Source organism: Sesamum indicum, linkage group LG11 (genome assembly GCF_026168435.1).
Source record: "Sesamum indicum cultivar Baizhima isolate 11 linkage group LG11, ASM2616843v1, whole genome shotgun sequence".
Classification (NCBI taxonomy): domain Eukaryota; kingdom Viridiplantae; phylum Streptophyta; class Magnoliopsida; order Lamiales; family Pedaliaceae; genus Sesamum; species Sesamum indicum.
In genome coordinates, this window is record NC_142667.1 from 14,417,676 (window position 1) to 14,443,187 (window position 25,512).

Sequence of the window (25,512 nt, forward strand, 5' to 3'; positions counted from 1 at the left end):
TCTCTCTCCAGCTCCTTTTCTTGGGGTCAAACAACTTGAACCGGGTTTTACTGTCCATGAAGTATATGCCGAGATCTTCTCATTTTTTTAGCTGGAACTCTTGATTGTTTCACGATGCTTTGGAATTTCTAACGTTTGCAGATGTATTCAGGCCCATTACAGTTTTTATGTTTTTTATTTTGCCTCTAAAACCTTCATGAGAATCACCATTTCTTGGCATTCTTTAAGAAATTTTAGGAATTAGTGGACATTGTCAGCAAATCTCAGCAGCAGGACTATCCTGTAAGAATTTAACTTAAGAAACTGAACTGAGGCTTTTTGGAACTCAGGGATCTAACATAGCTTATGTAAATGAACATGTTTCTGCTTTCTAGCGCAACATGGCTAGTGCAGTAAAGGTCATGATAGCAGATGACATTTTAAAACAAATTCTTGCATAGCATAACAATCTTCTTCTCATTAAAGAGGCTGAAAACAAGCAACAAACTCCTCTGATTGGATAGCTGAATCTGCTACTCTTCTTGACGCTTAAATGTCTCATTCTTGATATATTAACTAACTTTAGAAAACAAACAATCAAAACAACCTTATTTACTCTAAAAACATATCATATATGTATCAGCAGACAATTCAAGTGGAACTAGACGGCACTAAGAGATGAGATCAAATCCCTGTTCGAGTAGATTTTGCGCCAGTTTCTCATTAGCTGCTTCAGAGGGGTGGAATCCATCCCAGAACACATATTGCGTAGCGTTTGAGCAAGTTCCCACTGACCTTGCATTGCATAGATATGATGTTTCAATCGTACCAGTCCCACAGCAAGCTCTCCTTGATTCAAAGAATCCTGGAACATGGCAAAATATTACTATGAAAATTTTGCATGAAAAGTTGAAAGTTACACCAGAAAGAGTATGAATAGCCCCTTAATTTTGTCCATATGGAAGCATTTTTCTTCTTTATACTGTTTTTGTACCATGCAATAAAGATCAGAGATGGCATATAAACATCTAACAGAAACTTGAAGATACTTTTAGTTAACACATGTTTTCATATGCTCCTGGAGATGCTTAGCCTATCTGAGAGTCTTGTATAATTTACCACTGTCAGCAGGCTTCACGATCATATCGAGTAGAGGATTGTAAATATCAAAGACAACAAGTTTCAGTCCAGGAAGATTGGCCTTCAAATTTTGAGATGTGGTGTTCAACTTATTGTTAAATGAAATAGCATCATGGTTCAGCCTTGCAACACACTGATTGCTTCCAGCACCAAACAAGGTAATTGCAGCCGGTAAGCATCCGGTTGGTGGTAGACTTGTTACTCCAATTCTCCTTGCTCCCAAATTGTATAGATTCTGTCAAACATACGTGCCGTCAAGAAAACAGCCAAGAGTAACTCTCTCTTGATGATTGGACCGAACGCTTACCTGGATAAAGCTAGAGTATGACCTCATGAGAATGTCTGAGAACTGATCTGGGGTGTAGGCTCTGTTGAGAAGTGGATTGATGTAGTAATTCTGAATGAAATCACTGCTTCCAGCACTTACAAGGTGGATTCCTCCTGAGAATATGTCATTAGCTTTGGTCCTTCCTACCAAATTCACCACTTTGCTCTGCCAGTCCTTGTAATATTCTAGCTGCCGTGTCAATGTGAGAGCCCTCTGCAAATACAAAAACTCACCTTAGTATTCACGTTTTTTTTTTCTTGTCTGAATTGTTATAAGTGACGAAGGAACTTACGTAGAGCTGTGGTGTGTTTTCATAGTATCCTGAAGCAGCCGAGGCGAAGTTGACACCATTAAGGATGTTCCTTCCCCTTGCTTCTTGACTTAGGTATGCAGGGGGGTATGAATTGAACCCCAGGTACTCAGCTGTGTGTAAATATGAATCAGACCGAATCATATAACCATGTATGATTTTCATTCTCTCAAAATGCTAACACATGTTTCTTTCTATGTATCCCATGAACACCAAACAACATGCGTGTGACACGTTACCTGTGAAGTCCGTGGCGAGCTTCCCGTTGCAGAACCTTCCGGTAGGTCTATGGGAGACAAAGTCTCTCCCATAAGGAGGGAAATTGGCCTTGATCAACGTCTGCAAATTGTTGTTGTTTCCGGCATCAACAACGGAGTCCCCGAAGATACAGAGTGCAGGGACTAAAGGGTCTCCATGAACAACGGATAAAACCATGGAGACAACAAGAAATGCACCAAACATGCATCTTGAGAGCCCCATTTCTTTTCCTTTCTCTGCTGTCTCACTTGTTTACTATTTTCGAGGGTGTAGGAATGAATGGAACAGGTGCAGTTGGGGTGAATTTATGGAGGAGGTATGATGAGCAAAAGGTCAAAGAAAGTGGTGGCAAAGTGTGCATTTCTATCCAAGGATGATCGGTGTATGGCACCTCCTGTATGAATCAATCCCCTATCTGTTGCAATAAAGTGACTTAAATTTGTCATTATCAGAATGCCATAGAAGTTCTAAACAAGAAAAAGGGATAACTTTCAGTTGGAATATTGCTTATTTTGGAGAGTTGGTTACGGGTTGAGGACTACTGACAAAGTACTTAGTCGAGAGGTTAAGGATGTCTTACACAACTCCAGCAAATTTTGCCTGACCAAAACATGTTCCTTATGTAGGACTTGTTATCTTTTCTTTCTTGTATTGCAGAAAACAGGCTGCCGTTTAACTTTTGTGGTATACCAGTTATAAAGAAAAATTCTTGTTCAAATTAGGTCGGATTAAACCAAATCTATTATACTTACCACATGAGTAGACACTTTTATTGAACTGCACACTAATATATAGGTTGTATATTTAATTTCGATCTGGCAAAACCCAATCTAAGTTCAAATTTCCCACGATTATAACTGCAAGCTTTTCTGTTAAAAGAGAATAATGATAAAAGGTTATCATGCTATTGGTTATGCCCAGTCATACCCTGCAGTTAAAAGAGCAAATTAGTTCCATATTTAGCTGATTGTAGTGTTATAACAAGTATTAAATGACTGGTTTCTCAATAGAGTGATTTTTTTAGAAAAAGAGAAGAAGGTCTTATGATATCACAATCAGAAAATTAGTCAAAATATTTTATAAATAAAGCTACTTACAACGATTTTGATGGAGGGATGTGATATATTTTTATTTAGGAATTATTACAAGTATGAATGTATAATTTGAAACTATTATGAAGTATTACTAATATATGTTTTACATGGAATTCCTTCTTTAGGGTGAGTTCTTGAAACATCTATTTAGTCGAATTTACGAACCATTTTATGTTGCTTGAAGCTATTTGGAATTGAAAGATTTAAAATCATGGATTTGAACTAATTTTCTGGGACCCAACCCAAACCCGCCAGCCCAACCCACAGCATGTCCGTGCCCATTTCATGACATAATACCTGCTGAGTGCATTTAAATAATTCATTGATAGCTTACAGAAATACCAAAATAGGTTAAATATGCAGCATTTAAGATGCGATGATGACATTACAAACTTGAGACGAGAGAAAATTCTTTCTAGCAATTATCACTTGATGAGAGTGATAATTGGGATGGCAGGCAGTCGACAGCAGACAGTCTTAAATACCAATGCAGGCTTCCAACAATTGTCGTCTTCTGGCACAGAAAATGTACAAGGAGGTCGGTCAAAGTGCCAAACAGCTGCACAGGGCTGCTCTTGCTTTCTCCAATACAGACCATAGAGAAGAGAACAACTCGCAGTATGGTTTTCGCTCCTTTCATTTGCCCTTCCATGCCTTATCTGTCTATGCATATACACATACATGAGCCTACTTATATTCATACCACCTGATATTAGCCATTGAGGAGGAAAAATCAACAGAAGTAGCAGCCTGCTCAGGCATCAGGATGAATATAGAGAGAACAAGAATAAGCATAAACAGGCAGGCAAAGCACACACACCGGTTTTTATGTGCAAGCTAAAACAAAATGTTCGGCAATGAGGCTTTTTCCAACTCCTCTGAGACTTAAAAACTATGAAGAAGAGACCACAGAGCTTGATGCACCATAATACTGAAGTATAAAGCAGCAACTGCACCGTCTCATCAAGGAAACCCATACTTAATTCAACGTAATGTTACAGGCCAATATGTCGGAAGAAAGAAAGCATCACATCACACTCTGTTATACATAACACACAGACAAGAAGCCATATCAGACTCTTCAAATTTATTTCGGTGGACATCCTACCTTAAACAAACCTATGTTACCGACATGAACTAGCTCTGAAGTGAATCCTTTCGACCTGGATCATATCTTGATGTTGCAAAATCCCATAGAAAGATTAAGTGAAGGGTCAAGTAAATTAAAAACTCATAGCCCCTGCAGCAAAGATATCAATAACAGGCAGAGGAGCATCGATCTCAGAAAACCTGCATGGATCTATACGCCTGAAATGATATGTCAGGCACCTCATAGTCATAGAAATAAGTCACCCATATCATCGCATTAAAAGCTGGAAAGCTTCATTTCTGGTCTCAACTTCATAGCCATACCCAATACTGTTTGCACGATCTCGGAACTCGTCCATCTCAGTGTCAGCCACTTGGATACCAACCAACACATTTGCACCCATTTCTCCCTGAAGATACAATGAAAAGGTAAATTTTATTCGTCAAAGACAATCGACGCTTAAGTATAAAGATCTCCCTTATCTATTTTATCAAGACAAAGATCGCACCTGTGCCCGGTAATGGAACAAACTTATATTCCAACGAGGACTCAAAGCATCCAAAAATTTCATCAAAGCGCCCGGCCGCTCAGGAAAAACAAAACGACACAGGAGCTCATCTTTAACATATGATCGGCCACCCATCTGACAGAGTGGAATTGAAACTAAAGAATTAAATTAGATCCCAAAACCAAAGTAGCCAACTCATCCTTCAAGAAAGATGTAACCATTAGAACACCAATCAGTTGAACACATACTGGAAACCAGGAAACAAACAGCAAGAATCAATATCCTCATCCAGAACATCATTCTGCAACATAAGTAGTAAAATCGAAAGCCATCGACCACAGACAAGACCCTGTGCTGCATTGGTTATTGACATATAGTTTATATGCATCCACATCCAACAGAAAGGTCGCCAACATAATTTCAGTCCCTTGTTAAAATTGTTTAGGATCCAGTTTCATCCAATATTTAGTTAAATAACTTAAAGATCACAAACAAAACCTATAACATTTATATTGCTATCATGCTAAACAGTAGCTTATGGTACATTTCCACCAGGATGAAAGCCAATAATTGGCAATCCACACTGAATAAACCCTAAAAAAACCACAAATTCTCAAACCAACCTTGAATTTCTAAGCACCACGGTATTTCCTTGATCAAATTATTGTGTAACTTTTTCAACCAGTATTTGCAGCTATCAGTTTCTAATACTCATATCTTGATTTCAGTTTCTGTCCATTTTTGCTATATATGCAGCTGAAAAGATATTATAGTTGAATTTTGTGACTTCTTGAGAATCTGAGATGAAACTCAACTCACTTATTAAGGGTTTGGGCTTGAAGCAAGCTGAAGCCCATAACTAACTAACAAGCCACTACATTCTTCTCTTGATAAATTTTAACATATATAAATCAAGGAAGATGAAACAAAGTGCTTCACAAGCTCAATCAAGTATTGGGAGTCCTTGCCAGATGTCGCAGATGATCCTTGACCAAGTCATTTTCTGTAAGATTAATCGTATGTAGTTGGGATGATTCCATTCTTTTCACCATCGCATGAATTTCTGCTTCTGTGTGAAGACCAACACTATACAAAAGCAGAGAGAGAGCAAAGAAAGGTAAACGAAATAAGTTGCTCCGTAATTGTAGAACTGCAAGAAAAGAAAGGCCAAGGGAGATGCTTAGTTCTTTGTGAAAATCAACAGTACATGGAATGTATCTCTTGCCTGTATAACACTAGAGATTTTTCTTTATCTGAATAATATCGGTACTTGAACTCAGTAATATTCATAGGTCCCACCTGCGATCAAATAATTGCGAGTACTAATATGGGGCTTGTCTTCTTATAATGTGAAGTAAAGCAAAAATAATTTAGAAAAACGCACAAGTTCACAGAATCTCTTAAAGCTTCCAGGTGACTCTGGCAAGTAAGTGGCCATCACTGCTTCCTTCCGTCTACCAACATCTGCAAGTTCAGTTACCAATCTCAGTCTGTCAAAATTCATGTTAGCTCCACTGGTCACAGCTACTACATTTGCAGCCTTGAGTCCGTAGTACTTGCAGTACGCTTCAGCTCCAGCGAGGGAAAGAGCACCTGCTGGTTCTAAAATGCTCCTTTTCTCCTCAAACATGTCCTGTAATACAGTAAAGTAGTGGTTAGAAGTTAATACTAAAACTTCAAAGTGCAATAACTTAAAGCATCAACCATGCTATATTAGAATCCAGCTTAGTGGACTGGTGGGATGTCGCCAGCAGCATGGACATGCCCCAAGATCTTGATATGAAGATAATAGTGTAGGATGTATGAGATGAAATTTACACGTCATATATGTGGTCCTCAGTTATAAATTCACGACTCTTGTCTAAATAATGAAGAAATAGAGTACCAAGTAATAAGTATACAATTTCTTTGTTTGGTCCGCATAGCAATTTCTAGGGATTGAGAAATTGGCTTCCTCTGAACATAGATTACTTTCCTCACTTTCTTTAAAACCACTAAGCCGCAAGAAATATCAACAGTCCAAAGCCTTGCCTTAAATGCTGCTGCCAAACCCAGCTGACAGATCTTTTGTCTTAACATAATCTATCTGGAGGTCTACTATTCCGGCAAAATTGTGAAAATTCTCCAATAAGCATTGTAAAAAAAATAATAATCTCTTCACAACTTACTACGAATCTTAAGGTAAAATTCAGGCAAGAATAGCTCTGTGAAAAGATAGGAGCACATAATGCCAATAAATTCAAAGCGAAAACAGCAAGCCAGTTAAAAATGTTCACCACTAAAGAAATGAGGGGACAGAAAAAAAGACAAAGCTTGATCTTGTTCAAGATTGAAATTATTAAACAAAAGTTCAGTCTTATCCACGAAAGAGACATACTATCATAACATCAACTTCTGAAACGCATTGTCTTAACAGTAGCATTAGACCATAGCTGCCAACACAAAATCACAAGATGGAAAATATGATATAAAACATCATGAGATAGTTCCAACTCCAAACAAATAAAATACAACTTAATACTACCAGGTTCCAAGAACGAATAAAGAAGCAACGGGAAAAGAGAAGGAATTTAGAAAATAGAAAGACAGCTAACCTTTATTGATGCACAAATTGCATCTCGGCTAACAAGAACTACCCCATCTATCAGTTCCCTGCAAAGATGAAACGTCTCTTCACCAACCACTTTGACTGCTACACCATCAGCAAAACCTCCCACTTGATCCAACACTACTCGCTGGCCATGGTGCAATGATAACGCCATAGCATTAGCATCAAAAGGTTCCACTCCAATAATTTTCACTTCTGGCAAAACCCTTTTCACATAGGCGGCAATGCCGGCTATAAGCCCACCACCACCAACAGGCACGAATATTGCTTCTATTGGGCCTTTCATTTGCCGCACGATCTCCATTCCAACTGTTCCCTGCCCTATGATTACATCTGGGTGATCAAAGGGAGGAATAAATGTGCGGCCTTCGTCTTCAGCTCGCTTTTTGGCATAAGCCTGGGCTTCATCATATGAGTCCCCCACAAGGACAACAGTTGCTCCCAGTCTTTCAACTGATCTCCACTACCATTATCAAGCAAAAGGATTTAGTAACAGTATTCATATCAATCGTGGGAAATTAAAGAAAAAAAAAGAATGTCAAGGAACAGGAAATAACCTTTATTTCTGGTGTAGTAACAGGCATAGCAATAACAGCATTGCAGCCCAATCTCTGGGCAGATAATGCCACACCTTGTGCATGATTTCCTGCTGAAGAACATATTACTCCTCTTTCAAGTTGTTCCTTTGGAAGCTTTGCCATCATATTATAAGCCCCTCGAAGCTTGAATGAAAAAACCTGCAAATCAGATTGTTAGCATGTCCGCATATGCTTGAATTGTTGCTGCGCAATATAGCAACATAGAGGTGGAAACATTTACTCTTTTTCCAATCTAAATCCAATTCAAAAGCCAAAACTCATTATTCGAAATCAATATTCAGGATGTTTACATTGCTTCTGGTTTCCTTACAAGCCTTAAGTCCGGCTGAGCTCAAAAACAACAACCATTTCAAATATGTAATCTCAAACTTAGTACGTGATAGTGCAAACAAACTTGCATCTGAACCATGCAAATCCAGATATTAGGAAAAAACATAAAAACTGGAAAATAATTCCAAGAACTTAGAAAGAAACGTTTAGAATGTTTCATAAATCTCGGAAATCATTCCACGTTCAGCTGAAACATCATGAATAGAATCCAAAGTAACCAACAATCAAAACTATCTCCATTCAAGCAATTTCACGTGCACTTAATAAAGTGTACACAAGCAAACATCTATTACGTAAATAAAGAACCGTATATCAAAGTAATTAGTTACATACAGGCTGCAAGTCCTCTCTTTTGAGCCAGACGTTGACACCCCACCTCTCCGACATCTTGCTCGCTAGCTGAAATGGCGACTCGTACGCCACATCATACACCTTAGACGACAGAATATTCGTCAGATATTCCATCGCATTCAACGTACCGTTACTGACAGCACCGTCACCCGGATTCTCATTGGGTACCAAATACCCGCTCTCGCACTGCAGAGAACTCGCTGAAACTCTCAGCAAAGGCTTCTCCACCACCTCATTCAGTGGTGGAGCCAACGGCTCAACCCTAGGAAGCTTCTCGACCAATGGCAGATTCTCCGCCACCGGTTTGTACAGGGTGGCACAAACAAACGGCCTCAAGCGGGAGCTCCGAGCGGAAGTGTTGACAGCGTCATTGCCGACAAATTTGGTGCGAATGAGAGGAGATTGTGAAGGAGTGAAACGAAGAACCTCCATTATGCAATGTATAGATACGAATTTTGCACACGCAAGAGGCTCTCCTCGCTGCAACAGCACAGAAGAACAGAAATGCGAGGGAGATCAATTGTATCTGGGCGCCTGCTTTTATACCGTAAGGGTTTAGTAAAAGATGTACCGTTAACCATGGGTTATGAGACTAGCTAATAGCCGATTGCCACGATATTACAATTGCGAGTCGGAGTGCCCCACGTCGAGGATAGGTGGGTCATTCTGTGTACTCAGGTGTGAGGATAAACTCCGCAGGCCGCCAGCCTAAGGACATCATTTTAATCGTGTAAATAAATGAGGAAAAAATAGCTTCAGAAAAGCAAAAAGTACAACAATTAAATGATATCCGGAATATGCAATAAACTTCTATTACCCGTCCGTTCATTCCACGTAATTACACCTAAATTCTCTATAATTCGTCAATTATATTTAATATTTGATATTTATTTTTATTTAATAAATATATTTTTTTATTAATTAAATATTTTCTCATTGTTTGAAAAATTACAAATATTCTTGTGAGTTTAACGTTTGTATAACAACAAGACCAGCTTGTAGCCTCTGTTAGATTTTCATCATGATGTTACGTATAAAATATACTACGTTTTGAATACACGTAAATACAATTAATATACACTAATGCATCTTAAAGGATAACAAGTTTACAATATTCTTATAATTAAAATAATAACAAAAAGTCAATATATTTTAACAGCTAAGGTAACTTTATTTATACTACGTTGTATTTATATCTCTATATTTGTATAATGTATTAATTATCATATAAATCTGCACAATTAATTCTTTAAATTAGTAGTGTCCTATCCAATTACAGTAGTGTGCGGCATTTCAATCCTTTAAGAGAAATATAATTAATACAAAAATCTTCTAGTCAAACCTGATCTGGATTTAAATTCTATACATTAGCGTATATAACTAATTATTTTAGGGCGTGGTGAAAAATCATTGGAGGTTTATACATAGACATGGTAGATCATCTTACACTTAATTACAATATTGATGTTGTAATACTTCAAACTTTTGTTACATATTGATTGTATTAAGAATAAGGCAGACGTGGCATACCCTCCCGCCGCTTAATCCGACCTCTCCCCGTACTAAAAGATAACTTTTGAGATCAATCCGGAATCCGGAATCCGGATCAGATTCTGGGTGTGAAATAGTAAATGCGGATATATGTTTATTTTTATAGATTGTTGTTTATTTATTTATTTATTTATTAAATGTATTTTTATAAATTAATTTTTATATTTGAACATACCAAATAATTGTGTATTAAAAAAAATCACATGGCAGTTCTGTTATTTTAGTCTAAATTGTCGCTGTGGACCAAATCTTTTATTTTTGATTTTATCACAACAAATGTACTTTTTAAGTGTATATTGGATTGGAGAGAAAAGCAGACAAGGCAGGGCATGTCATGTCACATCATGTGGCCTTTATTTTACAATTTTGTGCATTCAAGGTGGTGATAAAATAATTGTTAAATAAAGTGCTTACCTAACTTTTATTCCCTTATAATTAATATTTTCTAAATAAAGTGCACGCAAAACTATTTTTCGCACCACCAATGGGTGGTGTTTATTTATGTTGGTACTATTATAAAAGAAAATTTTACTGTTATACTAATTTTTGAATGTTTTAATTTATTCTTTTAATTCATTACTTTTTTTAATAAAATTTGGTTATTTCGATATTTTTAATAAAATTAATAACATGCTCTTTAAACTCGCATGTTACCTCAATTTTTGGTATATTTTATATTTTGAAGTGATGTGGTAACTAATCTAACAATAAAAAAATATTTATGTATAATTTTTAAATGTTTTTGTACACACGTTGAGTGTGTGTTGTGTGCCGCTAGTTTATTCTTAAAAAAAATCCATTTATTTGTCCTCTAAATATGATAAAGATTAAAAAGAAAAAGAAAAAAAAATCTTTTTGCATTTTTATTTGGGTCATTTTTATGACGTGATTACAATAATTCGAAATACTCATTCTAGAGTTTTGAAGATACTAAAGGATTAAATTATACCACGTATATCTGTATAAGCATGTGATTTATTATAAGTACCTTTCGTAGTCTATTACTGAATAATATTTTCACTTTTTAGTCTGGTATATTTAGCTTTCCAATTTATGTGAATTACACCGACACGTTCTAAAATTATGTTTACTTACACAAATAGCTCCAATCATTTATAAAATTGTAGATATACCTCTAGAGAATGTTAGTGCAATACACCCACTACCCAAAAGGCGTTTGTGTAAAATTTCACTATTGAAACCTTCCCCAAGGAGAAAAAAGGCCCAAAAAATGAACCAACTGCATCTATTGAAGGAGCTGGATGCAAGACTTATTCTGCTCCACTGTAAAAAAAGAAATTTAAATTTTTTTAAATACAACTTTAAAAAATATATTTATACAAAGAGCATTGAGTATTTGTATAACTAAATTTAATCTAATGGGATATCAATATAATTTATTCAGTTATTTTTTAAAATAGAGATTCTTACAAACACTCCTAAGAATAGGCGTACTAAGCCTAATAATGTCCTCTTGGAGTATAGGGGTGGAGCTACTTTCATTGAGAACCACAACTAAGCCTAATAATGTCCTGTCTAGATTCGGACGCAAACAACATAAATTCAAACTGATAGACATATGGGGTTAGTTGTTGCTGTCTTTACCTACACTAAAACTACTTTTCTTTTCCCCTAAAATAATTATGTCATCATTATATTAAAAATATCGATAATATAATTAATTGGAGTAGTTTGTAAAATGATACTGACGTTTTTTTAAGGTGTATGAGTAATTTTCGAAATAGAAATTATTTATATAAATAACGTCGATATTTCTAATAAATGTATGTGTAGTTATACAAAAGGTATGCATAATTTATATAAAAAAAATTATAAATTAAGAGTATAAATGTAATTGTTTTTAAGAAAAATCACAACTTGTTAGATTGATACGTACGGATCAAGCCCATTATAGGTGGTCGCAAGGTAGCCCAATTTCAGTAGTCGTGAGTTAAAAACCATGGAATTGAAGCCCAATTCTACAATCCAAAATACATGACCACCCCTTATCAATTGGTACCCAATAGAATTGCAAATAAAATTAAAAATTATATTTACACCCCTTTGAGATTATGTTTCAATTATAAATGTGGATGTAATTTATCTTAAAATAATTTTGATCCAGTTACTTACATTAAAGATCTAATATTGCACTTGCATAAATTAGTTTAAGTCTGGTCAAAATCCGGCTTGTATTAGAATTTTTCATTTTATAATAATATATTGAAAGCGTATGATGTGAAAGCACGCGTTAAGTCACTATTTTATTGGCTTTAATGCAATTTACCTCCTTGTGATATTGTAAATGAGCAAATTATCCCTATGTGGAAAAAAATATAGTAATTTACCTATCTCTATTTTTTAAAATGAAGCAATTTATTCTAAAATGTTTAATTTTAAAAAATATAGGGGAGTAAATTGCTGTATTTTAAAAAATATAGAAGAATAAATTGCTAAAAAAATTCATAGGAGAATAATTTGCACATTTTTGATATCACGGGGGCTAAATTGCATTTTTCCATATTATATCAGTGTAATAGAAGATGAATTAAAACGTGGAAACATAAAAGAAAGCATCTGAAAAAAAGAAGGTGATTCCAAAAGGCATGCAGAGGAAGGAGGGAGGAAGCAGTTGATTGATTACAGTGAAATTAATGTATTACGTGCCTTCATGCACAATGGAGTGGTCAAAAAGCAACACAACAGAACAGAACTTCTCTAGACTAAAGAAATCTTAAAGCAAACACAAAGGAAAAAGAATCTAACCAAAAGTTATGTAATCAAATGTTGCCTGATCACCGTGTAAAATCAAAGAACAATCCGCAAGAAAGTGGTTCTCATTGCTTTTTCGGGTGCTATATATTTCTATGTGATCAGAAAACCAAGATCAGGACATGACACATATATAGTTCAAGACACATGGAAAGCTCAAGCTCTAAGGTTGTAGTTATGAAGCCAGTTCTGCTGATAGCTGGGATTCCACTGGCTATCTCTTTGGCCGGTTTCATTGTTGCAAGAATTGCAGCCCGGAAGTCTTGTTTCCGTCTGACGGCTTCATCAGCTTTGTCCCAAAGACAAGAAACCGCTTCTAGAGTTGAGGATGATTGTGCGTTGGAATCATCGGTTGTGGACGATAGTTGTGAATTGCAAGAAGAGATTTTGGGGTTGAGAAGCAGAATTGAAGAAATGCAAGATAGAGAGTTGCAGTTAGAGAAACGTTTCCTGCGGTATCAAGACTTGAAGGATCAGGAAACGGTGCTGATGGAGCTTCAGAACAAGTTGATGTTGGAGATCAACAGAGTTGAGTTTATGGGGCGAGAAATTTTAGTGTTGGAGGCAGACAACCAGAGGTTTGATGCTGCTGTAGTCGAATATTTGAGAGTTTTGAGGCTATTGGAGTTCTCCAAAACAGAAAATGGGCAGCTTAGTAAGAGGGTTGAGAAGCTTTCGAGGAGAACTAAACAACAGTCTTGGATTTTGAGGAAACAGATTCTGCAGATTATGTCTAAGGAAACAGAGATATCAAGAAACAGAAAGGAGCTAGAAGCGAAAGCTGATTGCATCAGGCTGTTGGAGAATGAAATCAAGAAGCTGAAACTAAATACTGAGCAGTTGGAGGGGAAAAAGAATGAACTCTCGGACAAGTTAAGGGCAGCTGAAGAATCAGCCATATCAAAGGTTCGGTTCTCTTTTCTATCTGAAATCTGATTTTGTTGGTTGAATTTTCACTTTCACAGGATGAACAGTGTAAATGTTGGTGCAGGTAGAAGAAGACATGGTGAGCAGAGAGCTATGTGATCAATTAGCATGCGAAGTAGAACGACTACAGAGAGACGAGGCAGCTGAAGTTGAAGAACTGATATACCTAAGGTGGTGCAACGCGTGCTTAAGGCACGAGCTGATGAGGAGGAATCAAGAACAAGAACGAAAGGAGGATGATAGGCAGATGGAGAACAATCTTGGAGGGATTGTAGAGATTGAAGATCTGGGATCAGATAATGAAGTAAGTAGATCCATCGTGGGACATGGAGACTCGTATTTCGGCTTCATGAATCGGAACCAAGCTCATTCAAGGAGACGGAAGCTACTAGCAAAGTTCAAAAGATGGGTGGAAGGTAGTGAGAAAGAGAAGCATGGAAATAAATGCTTTCGCAGGCGTTCAGCTTCTGATGGGGTAGAAGAAATGTATCTTGCTGCAAGGAATTCTTGCTCTAGTGCCTAGCTATAGTGAACTTCGCACTTCCTGATGAAATGTTGTTGCCTCGGAGTTTTCAAAAGAATCAGTTAACTAGAGTTTGTAAAAACTTGGCATTTGGTAATGAGTGATGAGCAACAAGCTCATGACTACTTGGATAAAATTGATGGAGTTAAGCAGTTCATCGTGTTCAAGTAAGAATTAGTTGGATTACATCTAATGATACCAGATACACTTTCAATAATTATTTATTTCCTCAAGCAATTAGTACATGCTTTTAACATCAAATTTGATATACCCAACCAATTTGATGTGTAGTATTATTAGACTTGCTGCTGTTCATCACTATCCTTATGAGGGTAATATATATGAAAGAATGGGTAAAGTAAACTAAGGAGGAAGGGAAGACCCATATCATTGGACCTTGGATTTTTATGTAAAAAAGATGTAAGATTGTGGCTGGTATTGATAATAATATTATCTCTTTCATTCTGGAAAGCATAACTGATTTTTCAACTTCTCAACTGTCAGTTGCTGACAATAAGAAAATGGAACTCTCTCTCCTTTGTCATCCACTCAAACCCACCTTCTCTCACCAGTCTCTCTCCTCCTTGTCCACCACAGGTTTCGCTCACCTCTGCATTGTTGCATTTGTTCATGTTCGAATCGCTTTCAAGTATTGGAAAAAATCAAGATTTTTTGTTCATATTTTGACACTACAGGAAAGATAAACTCCTGCAAGAATGCGTCGCTCTTGGGATGCCGCTGTTCATCATCATCTCTAGAGGGTCTTGTTCAAAAATTCTCTTCGCAGAATGAGGGGAGGAGGGCGTTGGTGGGTTGTCTTCTTGCAGCAGGTTAGTAATTTTGGCATAATTTTCTCAATCTTTCTGGGATTTCAGTTGCTGGGGTTGTGTTCTTGATGATTTGAAGGGATCTTGAGAAGCAGAGACTATTTGGTTGGTATTGGATTGAGAGAATTTTGAGCAATGTTTCTCCCATTGTGTGATCATGTTAATAGTAGTAGTTCTAGGGTAATTTCTTGAATTTGGGAATCTCTTAAGGTAGACACCTGATTTAAGCTTATTACTTAGCCCATGAGTTTAAATTTGTATCAATAGCTGATATTGAGACCCAAGTGTAATTACCACTACTTCTGGTGCATGACTCAGAAAACTGGCTTTAAGCATGAAATATGATAAAAACCTGCTCCAAAAGTTTGACCTAGAATCTGAGATGCCTGGGGATGTAAACAATGATGTAAAAGTGACACATTGCACAAGTCGAGAGAAGTTGACATGGACAATGATGTGGAAGATTTCTCAGTGGCTATATGTTTGATTTGAATGAGATGAGGCCTCATGATTGGATAGAGAAAGAAACCTCAGATTCTAAATTGAATTGATTTAAACAAGTTTTATTTCGACGAACCCTGTTTTTCTGCTGTAGCCATCATTTCATGGCTCAAGATACAAAAAATTACCAGTGACGACATCCCTTTGTCTTCCTTTCGCAAATCTTACATCTTTGTGTTACTTGTATATCAACCATATATGCTAAACTGATCTTTTCCCTGTAGCTTAGTCTGAAAAATGGTCTCTTCCAATCAACCGCATTGTTAATTTATCATTACTTTCTTTAGTCTCCACAGCATTACTGTGATTGCCACTCTTACTAAGAAGCTGTTGCATTTCTGTAAATGATCAGCTGCTGGAATTTCTTTCTCTGAAGCTGCTAGTGCTGTGAGCACAAGCCGAAGAGCTGTAAGATTAACTTTTTTCTGCTCACTGTTTCTTGCTTGGTATTTTGACTGGAAACATGTTTACCTTATAATTGCACTTATTCTTCAATTTCAGAATTTGTTAACTCTGAATTCCTTTATTTGCTGCAGCTGAGGGGAGCCAAAATACCAGAAAGTGAATATACCACCCTCCCAAATGGTCTAAAGTTAGTATATCATAACAGCTGTCAAATTCTTCTGTTTATGTAGGACACTAATTATGGTCTTGTTTAGTTAAGGCTGTAAAGATTGGTATAAATTTGATGTCTTTTAGTCATAAAATGGTTTTATGATTATCCAGTTTCAATGTCCGGGCTCCCACACTGGGATGCATGTATTCCCTTTTGGTTTTATCCTCTTCAAATATCTTTGCTTTATTGTATGTGTAAGTTCATATTCCTATTGCAGGTGATTTTTGATACTCGAAGGTTTTTAGCATGGACTTTTCACTCATCTTGCATCTAGACAAATTGTCTGAAAATTCTTGTTGTAGTTATCACGTATTTTGAAGTTAGTTCCAGTCATAAAATCTGAAATAGTATACTTATCAAGTCAATTTTAAGGCACAGAGTCCTGAAAAGCACAGCTGAAAATTTTCTACTTATATCTCCGAATTAACTGCTAGCAACACTTACTAAACATGCATAACTCATTACTTAGAAGTCATCTAGTTGCTCGATTTTCTGACGGATATGGTTCTCTAGGTACTATGATTTGAAGGTTGGCGGGGGACCTGAAGCTGTAAAGGGATCTCGGGTTGCAGTATGGCTGTGGCACAGTAGAAAATTTTAATATCTAAGTACATGAATTTTAATACTTTCAAAACGTGGCACTTACACAAGTTCTTGTGATCTGCAAGACTCCTTTGGAATGAATTCATTACAAAGCATACATTTGTAATCCGGGCTTGCATACTGGGTAAATGTTAGTCATTCTCTTGCATAAACCTCAAAATAATAGAAACAGAACCTCCTGGCATGCATCACTTAGTTATAAAAAATATCTGCAGTTTCCAGAACATTATATGTAGTCTCTGTTTGGAAGCCTTCTCGGAAGTAAGATCTCAGTCAAATCACACAGGGTTTGACATGAAAGAACACAACACACACTATATTAAGTTTGTAATGATGCACTTTCATTATGTTTTCCACATGTCTTTGGTTCATAACTTCTGTTGCTGCTGCATTCTCACTCAGAAAATGATTCATGCCATTGCTTGCTTACGGTTTGTTAGGTTCATTATGTTGCCAAATGGAAAGGTATTACATTTATGACCAGCAGACAAGGTCTTGGTGTTGGTGGTGGAACGGTAAGGGACTGCTACTCCACCTCTTGTAATTCTAATTTACGTTGTAGTTTATGTTTAGTATAAATGAATAATTATTCCACCACTTGCTTCGAAAGGTTTGTGAAAGATGATCAGCTTATTGAAATGTTTGAACAGATTATTCCACTATGCTTTTTGTAACTCATGTTTCTTTAATATTCTTGATTGTTAGTTTAGCAATCATTGTTTTACCGACAAATTCATGTCTTATTGTTTTCTTTAATATTGAAAACCAAACACAAGTAGAGAGAAAGCTAAACATATAACTAATTTACGTTGTTTTCTGGTAGCCTTATGGATTTGATGTCGGGGAGTCTGAGAGAGGAAATGTTCTTAAAGGATTGGACTTGGGAGTTCAAGGCATGCGGGTTGGAGGCCAGGTGAGATAAATCTCTGATACAGAAATAGCTTTTAACAGGTTAAACAAGCCGCATGCATGATATTATAGACGTCGAGCTGTTTACTGGTGCATGATAAACCCTCAGTGATTAACTTCAAGGCAAACCTATTTTTCATGCATGTTGTCAATATTGCGTTCTCAGCGTCCTGAAACCAATTTATCTTCTGAAATGGAGTTGAAAATGCCGAGTCCTGTAGTATTTTTCTGTGCAAATTCTGAGTATTATGGGACTGAAACCATAGTTCTCATATCTCACTCAATTTAATCGGCGCGGAACTTAAGTAGCCCTTCTTTATGCAGCGGTTGCTGATAGTACCTCCTGAGCTAGCTTATGGAAATAAAGGGGTACAGGAAATTCCTCCTAATGCAACAATTGAGGTGAGCGAAACTAATTAGGGAATGGGATAACATACTTCAGGGTTGTGTAAGAGCTATATGTCTATCATCATGGTAGTTGTCCTCAGTCCCTTTAGTACTTAAACACATCCGTTTTAACTCTGCAGTTGGACGTTGAACTACTATCCATCAAGCAAAGCCCATTCGGGTATGTTTTTGGTCCTGAGAACTTCCTCGTTCTTTTGTTTCAATAATCATTTTTCGTCGCTTTTAGTACGCAGACAGTGTTAACATACTCCCAACGCTTTTCTTGGCGGTGCAGGACTCCTGTTAAAGTTGTTGAAGGATAACTAACTTGCGTGTTACCGGTATTGATTTTGTTTTGCGGGAGTGGAGATGTACAAGGTCCAGCTAATGCTGGGCATGCTTTCATATTTTGACAGCTACATGAAGCACTTAGTTGCTTTGTTGATGAATTGGAGAAGATGCCTCCATTGAATATATTGTGCTCTTCATTCAATATAGCTCAAGACTATGGATCTACTATTCAGTTCTTGGCAATTTTGAGCATCAGACAAAGAACCTCTTTGTAGTTTCCAAATTTAGACGCATGTCAGATCTGTTCGTGACACTGAAGAATAAATTGAATGAGATAGATGAAATGATTCAAGACTGGAATTTTAAGGATAATATGTTATCAGCCGGAAGGGGACCAAATCCGAAGATTGAACCAAGGAAGGTGAGGAAACGGTTGGAGAACATAGGGTCGTGAAACTTGAGCACCTGAAAAACAACACAAGGATGCAGAAAGACAACTGATATATTGACCACAGAGCAAAGGCAAATAAAGAAAAGATATTATGGGTTTCAAGTCTTTACCGGATGCAAATTGTCATGCTAAATAGCAGACCTAGTCACTACATACCAAACTGAAATCTCATGCCAAGATCAAGAGGCATTTCATCCATCTGTAGCCAGATTGGAAAAACAAAAAATTTACTTAATGGAGACTTCACATATTACCCTAGAGATGACTATAAAAATATCGGTCTGGCAGAGCTCCAGCTGAAGCATATGGCTTTCATCTTCAAATGAAAAGTACATTCAATGCTTTCTTCAGTTTACTGCAACTCCAGTCGAAAGGTAATTCGTATAAAGTGAGTCTTGGTTTGATAATTTGGCCTTGGAGAGTTTGAGCACCTGAACAGCCTCTTCCACCTTGGCTGCTAGTGACTCCGGTGAATCTAATAAAAGTAGTAGTTCCGAGTTGTCCATCTCTAAAAGCATTCCAGTTATCTTTGCAGCAAGATCAGGCTGCAAATGTAATAAAATTATTTATAAAAGTTCTGTTAGCCAGGTTAGAAAAGTTTTTTCCCAAAAATGGCATTAAACAGTATGGACATTTCAAAAGCACAATAGTAAAAAATCTTGGGATGGACTTCATCAAATTAAACATCACACTCCAATGATGTATAAAGAGGCATCAGAACTTGATAGCGGATCTACTATAAAAGTGACCAAGGGCAGAAATACTTTTCCAGGCAAGAGGCAATTAATGTTAATAAACAATCATCTTGTAAATGAAGCTATACTTTTCCTTTTCTTTTCTTTTATAGTTCTATCAGTCTAAAAGAAGGGATAGTTGTGGCAGACTCGCAGGGGGAACAAGTGTTGATTATAAGTTACATTCAGACAGGCAACTAATGCTGTCAAACTATCTTCATGCTTTCAACCATCAAATACTCGGATGATACTAGGACAGTTAATGGGGCCATTTGACCATATTAGTGCACAGCTTCTTGCCTCTATGAGCAACTTCAAATCTTGTTTCTTTTTTGGCTTACTGAACAAGAATGAGCACCCCCCCAGAAAACATATACTTCTAATCAAAGAAACATGAGATGCATCACATAAACACAACAAAATCCTCAGTTGCTTCAATCTTTTTTCTGTTTTATGTGAAAGCATTCAATACCTTTCCTCAGGTTTCAGTTATTACTGGCAAAAGTAACATGATCTCAGAAGCTACAATTGCAATAACAGTTTCCATTACTTGACCTACCACCAACTCCGAACCCCTGTGGTTCTTTGTCAAACGTGACTGAATGAGTGCAAAACGCACACATACAACAGCCATAAACAACAAAGAAAATTAATACGTCGAAAGAATTTCACCTTATGCTGAGAAACAAGGGGATAAATACGCTCCCCAAGCATCTGCTTCTGCTGCTCTGGAGAAGCTGCAGCAAGTAAGCTACTCAACATGTTCGACCCCTCAATGCCTGGTCCAGCAGCAACCAGCAAGGGCTGAACTGAAGGAGACCCTTTCTGCTGAGTGCTCATATCTTTTGATGATGCCATGGAATGAATTGGTTGTTGCAGATGCAATGCATATGGTGGACCACCACCTTGTGGGACATTGCCACTCATCCTTCCTCTGGTCTGTCTGTGAGGTGTTGGGCTATTAGGAATCTGTAAAATAAGGAAATTAGTGGATAAAAATCTTCTATTTTATATAATATCAATATTGAAAGACACATATCTAGAGTCCTACAACATAGACAGCAGCCGTTGGCCAAGTATCATAGGGAACCATTTATAACTAAGTGCTTGAACTTAAACCAAAATCACTGACTGAGGGAACTGCAGATGGTTGAACAGCAGGCTTATAACGATTGGCAAAGCCATTGTCCCTCCATCCAGGCCTGATACCCAGAGGCTGATACATTAGAGCAGGTCCAGCAGGAATTTGAGGAACAACACCAGGTAGGGGGTAATAAAGAGGAGAATATCCACCAGGAATAACAGCTGATTGTCCTGCGAAACCAGCCATAGGTTGTGCATACTGTAGCTTTAACTGTGCTTCTCTCTCCTCTTTCCGCTGAGCAATTGCCACAAACAATGGCTTCCGATGCAAAATAAATCCTGATAAGCAACATATACAGTCACTTCAGACTGAGGATTTGTTAAATTGTTGGCATTTTAATCATACGAATTAAAAATGGAACTTTGAGAAACTTATATTGGAATTAAAATATAAGAAAAGAAACTGATTCTGTGAACTCGAGGGTCTAGATCAAGGTTGGGCATATAGAAAATGAGTTTTTTCCAATCCAAAGTTTCCAATTCTATAGCTGAGACTGTGAATAGATAAACCACTATCAAAGCCTCTGAAGGAGTAGGTAAATGAAATTACATCTCAAGTACTAGAGGACCATTATAAATTACTTCTTAAAATCTCTGTTCTTTAGCTTTCTGCTGATGCAGCAAATCACTCCAAAAGTACTATAGTCTCAAAATACAAGCATTCAAACAACAACAGACAATAATAACCTTTTGTACTCACATTTGATAGATTATGGTAAAGATTAAGTAAACGACATTGCAATTTACCCTGGTATATCCAAATAACTTCTAACGACTAAGTATCCATGCAGACTTTATGTGTTAGTGAGAAGTGGAGTGGGGAAAAAACTGAAGGATGGGTTGTTTGCCATAAAGGGAAGTCATGAGTCATCTACTTTGCAGAATCATATTTATAGAATATTATATGCTGCATAGTGGCTATAAACTTTGTCCGTGCTTGCAACTGTTTGGTGCATGAGTGAAAAGTAAGAGAACCATTGATAAGATTATATAATTGATTGCATGGCATCTTTTAAACCACAAGACAGTTGCAGAGCACATCAGAGTCCATTTTGTTCAATTCAATTGATCTTGAGAAGAGTTCTCAGGATAGTCAGAGATGATTTAAGGTATTGAATTTAAATTTCATCTGCACCATCAGATTTGATTACTGTGATGTCAACCCCACTTCCTTCATTGAAGCATCAATATCATGTATTTGGTTACACCATGACGAGGAAATAGTGTGAAAACAATTTCTCGATGGCCAGATCATAAGGAAATTTAAGTCCGGTAGAAGAAAAAATAAATTCAGGTATGTCACTTGAACCAAAACCTGTAAAGTAATTTTCATGCTTGTCTTTAAATGACTAGAATTAGTTTAACACTACAGGGATTTAATGTAAACACACTCACCATGGAAACTGTTTACAGCTTTATTTGCCTCATCAGGTGTGGAGAAGCAAACAAATCCAAAGCCCTTGCTCAATCCTTTATCATTTCGCATAACCTTAGCTGAGGTAATTGTACCACACTGGCTAAAATGTTTCCTCAGGTCTTCATCAGTGATATCATCATCAATATTCTTAACATATACATTAGAAGCCTGTAATTTGAAATTAAAAGAAAATCATATCCAGATATATCAGAAATATTATACAAGCCTGCATTGAAGGAAATCATTCCAATGGGACCTGGTATTTTAAGATTTGTGCCTTCCTTTTCTCTTCAAACTGACGGCGTAACATTTCCTTACGTTCTGATTTCTTTTGTGCCCGTGCAACGTACAAAACCTTTGAACCTGCTCAATACACATATATTGAATGCCACACATTCAGACACCAAACGCTACACAGTTAATTGTACAATAAACTATGCAGAAAGTCTATGATTGTACCAAGTTGCGATCCGTTCAAAGCTTCCATTGCACATTTGGCATCATCTGGATTCTCAAAATTGACAAATCCAAAGCCTCTTGATGCCCCATTCTCATCTTTTGAGATGACTAAGCTTAAAATTTTTCCATATTCAGAGAACTTCTCCTTAAGAACTTCTTCAGAGACATCTGCATCCACATTCTTCATGTACAGATTTGTGTACTTAGCTTCATGGCTGGGAAGAGCTCGGTCACTCTTCCGCACGAATTTACCAACATACCTATGCAAGAAAAAGGTCTTGTTGGATAGAATATACTAATGGAACTCAAGACATTATCGTGCAGAGCTCAAAAGACAAGGGCAGGAGAAACAGTAATGAATGCAGGCATACATCTGTTTGCCTCCGAGAGTGGAGCCATTGAGCTTTTCAATGGCAGCATTTGCAGAGTCCTCAGATTCAAACTGGACAAAGCCATATCCTTGACTCTTCCCATCTTGAGATGTGACAACTTTACAGGACAATATGCTACCAAACTTCTGAAAATTTTCTTGAAGCTTCATGCTATCTATTGAATCACTCAAATTCTACAGTAAAGGCCCAAAAATTTTGAATAAGTGAACCGGGAAACGAGATCAAGACATCTCAGTCGACCGAAGTACATAGGTACAAAAACGAATGCAGATTTACCTTGACAAAAACATTTCCAATCCCACTTCTTCTTGCATCCGAATCACGGTGTGACCACATAACCCTTATCACTTTTCCATTCACTTTGGAATGGTTTTTTACCTCAATAGCACGAATGGCTACTCAAAATAAAAAGAGAGAACAGTTTATTAAAATGTATATGGAAGCAAAAGCAATGTGGTATTCAGCAATAATAATTGGTACCACCAGTACATCAGAATATCAAGCCTCACAAAATTCCAAGTCATATAGCGATCCAGCAAAACATAGAGCATGATAGAGATAAGTAAAGAAAAAAGTTTTCCAACCATCAATAAGTAATGTTCCTTAATAACAGTATCAGATTGATAACGTTCCAAGTACTTCAAGTGAGATCATAGCAGCTCATCCATCTCAAGAATTTTCCGATAAAACTGAAAGAACTAAAACAGAAAAAGAGTCACATTGATTGAACATTTGTTAAAAGCAAAATCATTTGCAGCCAGGATTTTAAGAAACCTTATAATGACAGAATGCCCTTTGCATGAGTTTATATGCATAAATAGATTTTCACTGCATCCAGATGCCAATAAATTTTATCAGTTAAACAGTGATTGACAATCAGTATACCAAATCAACTTTATACTGTCCATGCAGAACTACGACAAACGGACACACATAACAGATCAATATGCCTTCATGTGTGCCTCTTTATAATCATTCTTTTACTTTAACAGAATCTTTTCATTTCGATTTTACGAAGAAAGCAATAGATCGCTCTGACCAATTCAAACACATAAGCTAAACCAATAACAATCACATAATCGAAATCCATACAAACAAGCTCAAAGAACTTCAATCTTCAGAATCGATTTGAACAAGCAGCATCTTGATCCACTCCCCACACACACGTACGTAGATAGAGACGTTAAATCCATCTCGTGATAATAAAAAATAAAAGGACAAAAAACAGTGTACCGTCTTGACGCGAAATAAAGTTAACGTAGCCATAACAAAGAGATCGGCCAGTGGCTGAGTCACGGCAGATGCGAACGGAGGCCAGGCTCTTGAACTCCGAGAAAGCGTCGAACAACATACCATCTGTCACGTCCTGCTGTAAATCCCCAACATATAGCGACGCCGCAGGTACCGTCGGTGCGACCGCCATTGTTTCCTCGTCTCCAAATGATTAAAACTGAACAGTTTTAGGAGATATCAGTATTTGTTTACCGTATGAACGTGTGAAGAGAGATAAACTGAAGGTTTAGAGAAAGACCGAAAGAGAGAGAGAGTGAGACGTTACGGAATGTGGGCACTCGGAATAGAAACGGGATTAAACGAGATTCTTTTCCTTATTGGGAATATATTGAAAATTCGATAAATTAATGACGAGGGTATCTGAGGGGAAATTTGAAGGATAGGAGAGGATAGAATGGGAATGCCGCTCCTGCTGCTGCTGCGGATGAGAGTATGAGAAGTGTGTCTGTGTGCATGGACGCGGGAGTTTTGTGCCGCTTCGCTAACAGCAACAGCGCCTCTGTGTGTGTATGGGTGTGACGCGCGTGACGATGCGTGTTGCTGGACTTGCGGCTGCGGGGAACTTGTTTGGCCTTCTAACATATCTTTGTGCCACCTAATATTTACACATATATAATTAAATATATATAATAGTAATTCCGAAAAAAAATATAAGTAAAAATAAGTTAAGTGATTAACATGAGTAAAATTAGAAAATAAATATGATAGTACTAATTATCATTGCATGTGGTTTTTACAAGTATATAATGAGATGATAAAAGAAAAAGAAATTTGTGTAAAGAATAAATTCTAATTATAAATTGTAAAATGTTGAGAAGGTAAATGAGAAATATGGAATAGTGGGTAATTAAGAGAAAAAAATAATTATAAAATTATTAAAATTATTAACATGATCAATTTTTTTAAAAAAAGAAAATAAAATAAAGAATAAATTTGGATATTTAAAAATTGATACGATAAAAAAAATTATAATAGTATTAGTTATTATGGCACGTTATCCCCACGTGTGTATAATAAGTATTTTTTCACAACTTAAAACATTCTTAAAATATATTATAAATAAGAGAAATATATAAATCAGTACATTACATTAATAAAAATAACAGGAAGAAAAAATAATA

At 36.8% G+C, this 25,512-nt stretch overlaps 5 protein-coding genes across 10 annotated transcripts; 2 read left to right on the forward strand and 3 right to left on the reverse strand.

Annotated features, from left to right (window-relative positions):
• Positions 1 to 437: 437 nt before the first annotated feature.
• Positions 438 to 2,367, reverse strand: LOC105174148 (GDSL-like Lipase/Acylhydrolase family protein). The gene is made up of 5 exons (XM_011096147.3): positions 1,997 to 2,367; positions 1,740 to 1,870; positions 1,427 to 1,660; positions 1,099 to 1,354; positions 438 to 844 (listed from the first exon to the last, which is right to left on the reverse strand). The coding sequence occupies exons 1-5, from the start codon at positions 2,235 to 2,237 to the stop codon at positions 651 to 653; spliced, it is 1,056 nt and encodes a 351-aa protein (XP_011094449.1). The 5' UTR covers positions 2,238 to 2,367; the 3' UTR covers positions 438 to 650.
• Positions 2,368 to 3,390: 1,023 nt separating this feature from the next.
• LOC105174150 (threonine dehydratase 1 biosynthetic, chloroplastic) lies at positions 3,391 to 9,126 on the reverse strand. 3 transcript variants are annotated; one of them, XR_016062827.1, is made up of 9 exons: positions 8,578 to 9,126; positions 7,873 to 8,052; positions 7,302 to 7,778; positions 6,092 to 6,340; positions 5,933 to 6,006; positions 5,676 to 5,793; positions 4,708 to 4,842; positions 4,218 to 4,608; positions 3,391 to 3,768 (listed from the first exon to the last, which is right to left on the reverse strand). XR_016062827.1 is itself a non-coding variant. In XM_020697956.2 (8 exons), exons 1-8 carry the CDS (start codon positions 9,025 to 9,027, stop codon positions 4,468 to 4,470), a joined length of 1,824 nt encoding a protein of 607 aa, XP_020553615.2. In that variant the 5' UTR covers positions 9,028 to 9,126; the 3' UTR covers positions 4,073 to 4,467. The 3 variants fall into 3 exon arrangements, 1 of the variants encoding a protein (XP_020553615.2); XR_016062828.1 differs by having other exon boundaries at positions 3,391 to 3,772; XM_020697956.2 differs by lacking the exon at positions 3,391 to 3,768 and having other exon boundaries at positions 4,073 to 4,608.
• A 3,793-nt stretch (positions 9,127 to 12,919) lies between these two features.
• On the forward strand, positions 12,920 to 14,520 carry LOC105174153 (CHUP1-like protein). The gene is made up of 2 exons (XM_011096156.3): positions 12,920 to 13,824; positions 13,910 to 14,520. Exons 1-2 carry the CDS (start codon positions 13,066 to 13,068, stop codon positions 14,366 to 14,368), a joined length of 1,218 nt encoding a protein of 405 aa, XP_011094458.1. The 5' UTR covers positions 12,920 to 13,065; the 3' UTR covers positions 14,369 to 14,520.
• LOC105174152 (peptidyl-prolyl cis-trans isomerase FKBP16-4, chloroplastic) lies at positions 14,395 to 18,766 on the forward strand. Of its 3 annotated transcripts, none has more exons than XM_011096154.3 (11): positions 14,395 to 14,535; positions 14,873 to 14,965; positions 15,064 to 15,198; positions 16,049 to 16,104; positions 16,233 to 16,288; positions 16,826 to 16,883; positions 17,356 to 17,430; positions 17,739 to 17,828; positions 18,149 to 18,226; positions 18,352 to 18,392; positions 18,507 to 18,766. In XM_011096154.3, the coding sequence occupies exons 1-11, from the start codon at positions 14,472 to 14,474 to the stop codon at positions 18,532 to 18,534; spliced, it is 774 nt and encodes a 257-aa protein (XP_011094456.2). In that variant the 5' UTR covers positions 14,395 to 14,471; the 3' UTR covers positions 18,535 to 18,766. The 3 variants fall into 3 exon arrangements, with proteins under 3 accessions (XP_011094456.2, XP_020553610.1, XP_011094457.1); XM_011096155.3 differs by lacking the exon at positions 14,395 to 14,535 and adding an exon at positions 14,577 to 14,788; XM_020697951.2 differs by lacking the exon at positions 14,873 to 14,965 and having other exon boundaries at positions 14,397 to 14,535.
• A 220-nt stretch (positions 18,767 to 18,986) lies between these two features.
• LOC105174151 (polyadenylate-binding protein 7) lies at positions 18,987 to 24,862 on the reverse strand. 2 transcript variants are annotated; one of them, XM_011096153.3, is made up of 10 exons: positions 24,657 to 24,862; positions 24,332 to 24,548; positions 23,375 to 23,493; positions 23,078 to 23,271; positions 22,707 to 22,966; positions 22,504 to 22,610; positions 22,226 to 22,415; positions 20,820 to 21,109; positions 20,360 to 20,656; positions 18,987 to 19,498 (listed from the first exon to the last, which is right to left on the reverse strand). In XM_011096153.3, the coding sequence occupies exons 2-10, from the start codon at positions 24,519 to 24,521 to the stop codon at positions 19,301 to 19,303; spliced, it is 1,845 nt and encodes a 614-aa protein (XP_011094455.2). In that variant the 5' UTR covers positions 24,522 to 24,548; positions 24,657 to 24,862; the 3' UTR covers positions 18,987 to 19,300. The 2 variants fall into 2 exon arrangements, with proteins under 2 accessions (XP_011094455.2, XP_011094454.2); XM_011096152.3 differs by having other exon boundaries at positions 24,630 to 24,862.
• Positions 24,863 to 25,512: the final 650 nt, after the last annotated feature.

Excerpts from the sequence above, each read along its gene's own strand:
- LOC105174148 (XM_011096147.3), bottom strand. The coding sequence starts at position 2,237 with ATGGGGCTCTCAAGATGCATGTTTGGTGCATTTCTTGTTGTCTCCATG. Across the intron at positions 1,871-1,996 it reads GCTCGCCACGGACTTCACAG|CTGAGTACCTGGGGTTCAAT; the intron begins GTAACGTGTCAC and ends ATTTACACACAG. Across the intron at positions 1,355-1,426 it reads CATACTCTAGCTTTATCCAG|AATCTATACAATTTGGGAGC; the intron begins GTAAGCGTTCGG and ends TATGTTTGACAG.
- LOC105174150 (XM_020697956.2), bottom strand. The coding sequence starts at position 9,027 with ATGGAGGTTCTTCGTTTCACTCCTTCACAATCTCCTCTCATTCGCACC. Across the intron at positions 7,779-7,872 it reads TTACTACACCAGAAATAAAG|TGGAGATCAGTTGAAAGACT; the intron begins GTTATTTCCTGT and ends TGATAATGGTAG. Across the intron at positions 4,609-4,707 it reads TGTTCCATTACCGGGCACAG|GGAGAAATGGGTGCAAATGT; the intron begins GTGCGATCTTTG and ends TTGTATCTTCAG.
- LOC105174153 (XM_011096156.3), top strand. The coding sequence starts at position 13,066 with ATGGAAAGCTCAAGCTCTAAGGTTGTAGTTATGAAGCCAGTTCTGCTG. Across the intron at positions 13,825-13,909 it reads AAGAATCAGCCATATCAAAG|GTAGAAGAAGACATGGTGAG; the intron begins GTTCGGTTCTCT and ends ATGTTGGTGCAG.
- LOC105174152 (XM_011096154.3), top strand. The coding sequence starts at position 14,472 with ATGAGCAACAAGCTCATGACTACTTGGATAAAATTGATGGAGTTAAGC. Across the intron at positions 14,536-14,872 it reads AAGCAGTTCATCGTGTTCAA|TTGCTGACAATAAGAAAATG; the intron begins GTAAGAATTAGT and ends CTCAACTGTCAG. Across the intron at positions 16,289-16,825 it reads ACCCTCCCAAATGGTCTAAA|GTACTATGATTTGAAGGTTG; the intron begins GTTAGTATATCA and ends ATGGTTCTCTAG.
- LOC105174151 (XM_011096153.3), bottom strand. The coding sequence starts at position 24,521 with ATGGCGGTCGCACCGACGGTACCTGCGGCGTCGCTATATGTTGGGGAT. Across the intron at positions 23,494-24,331 it reads CTTTATTTCGCGTCAAGACG|CCATTCGTGCTATTGAGGTA; the intron begins GTACACTGTTTT and ends TATTTTGAGTAG. Across the intron at positions 21,110-22,225 it reads AGCTGTAAACAGTTTCCATG|GATTTATTTTGCATCGGAAG; the intron begins GTGAGTGTGTTT and ends GTTGCTTATCAG.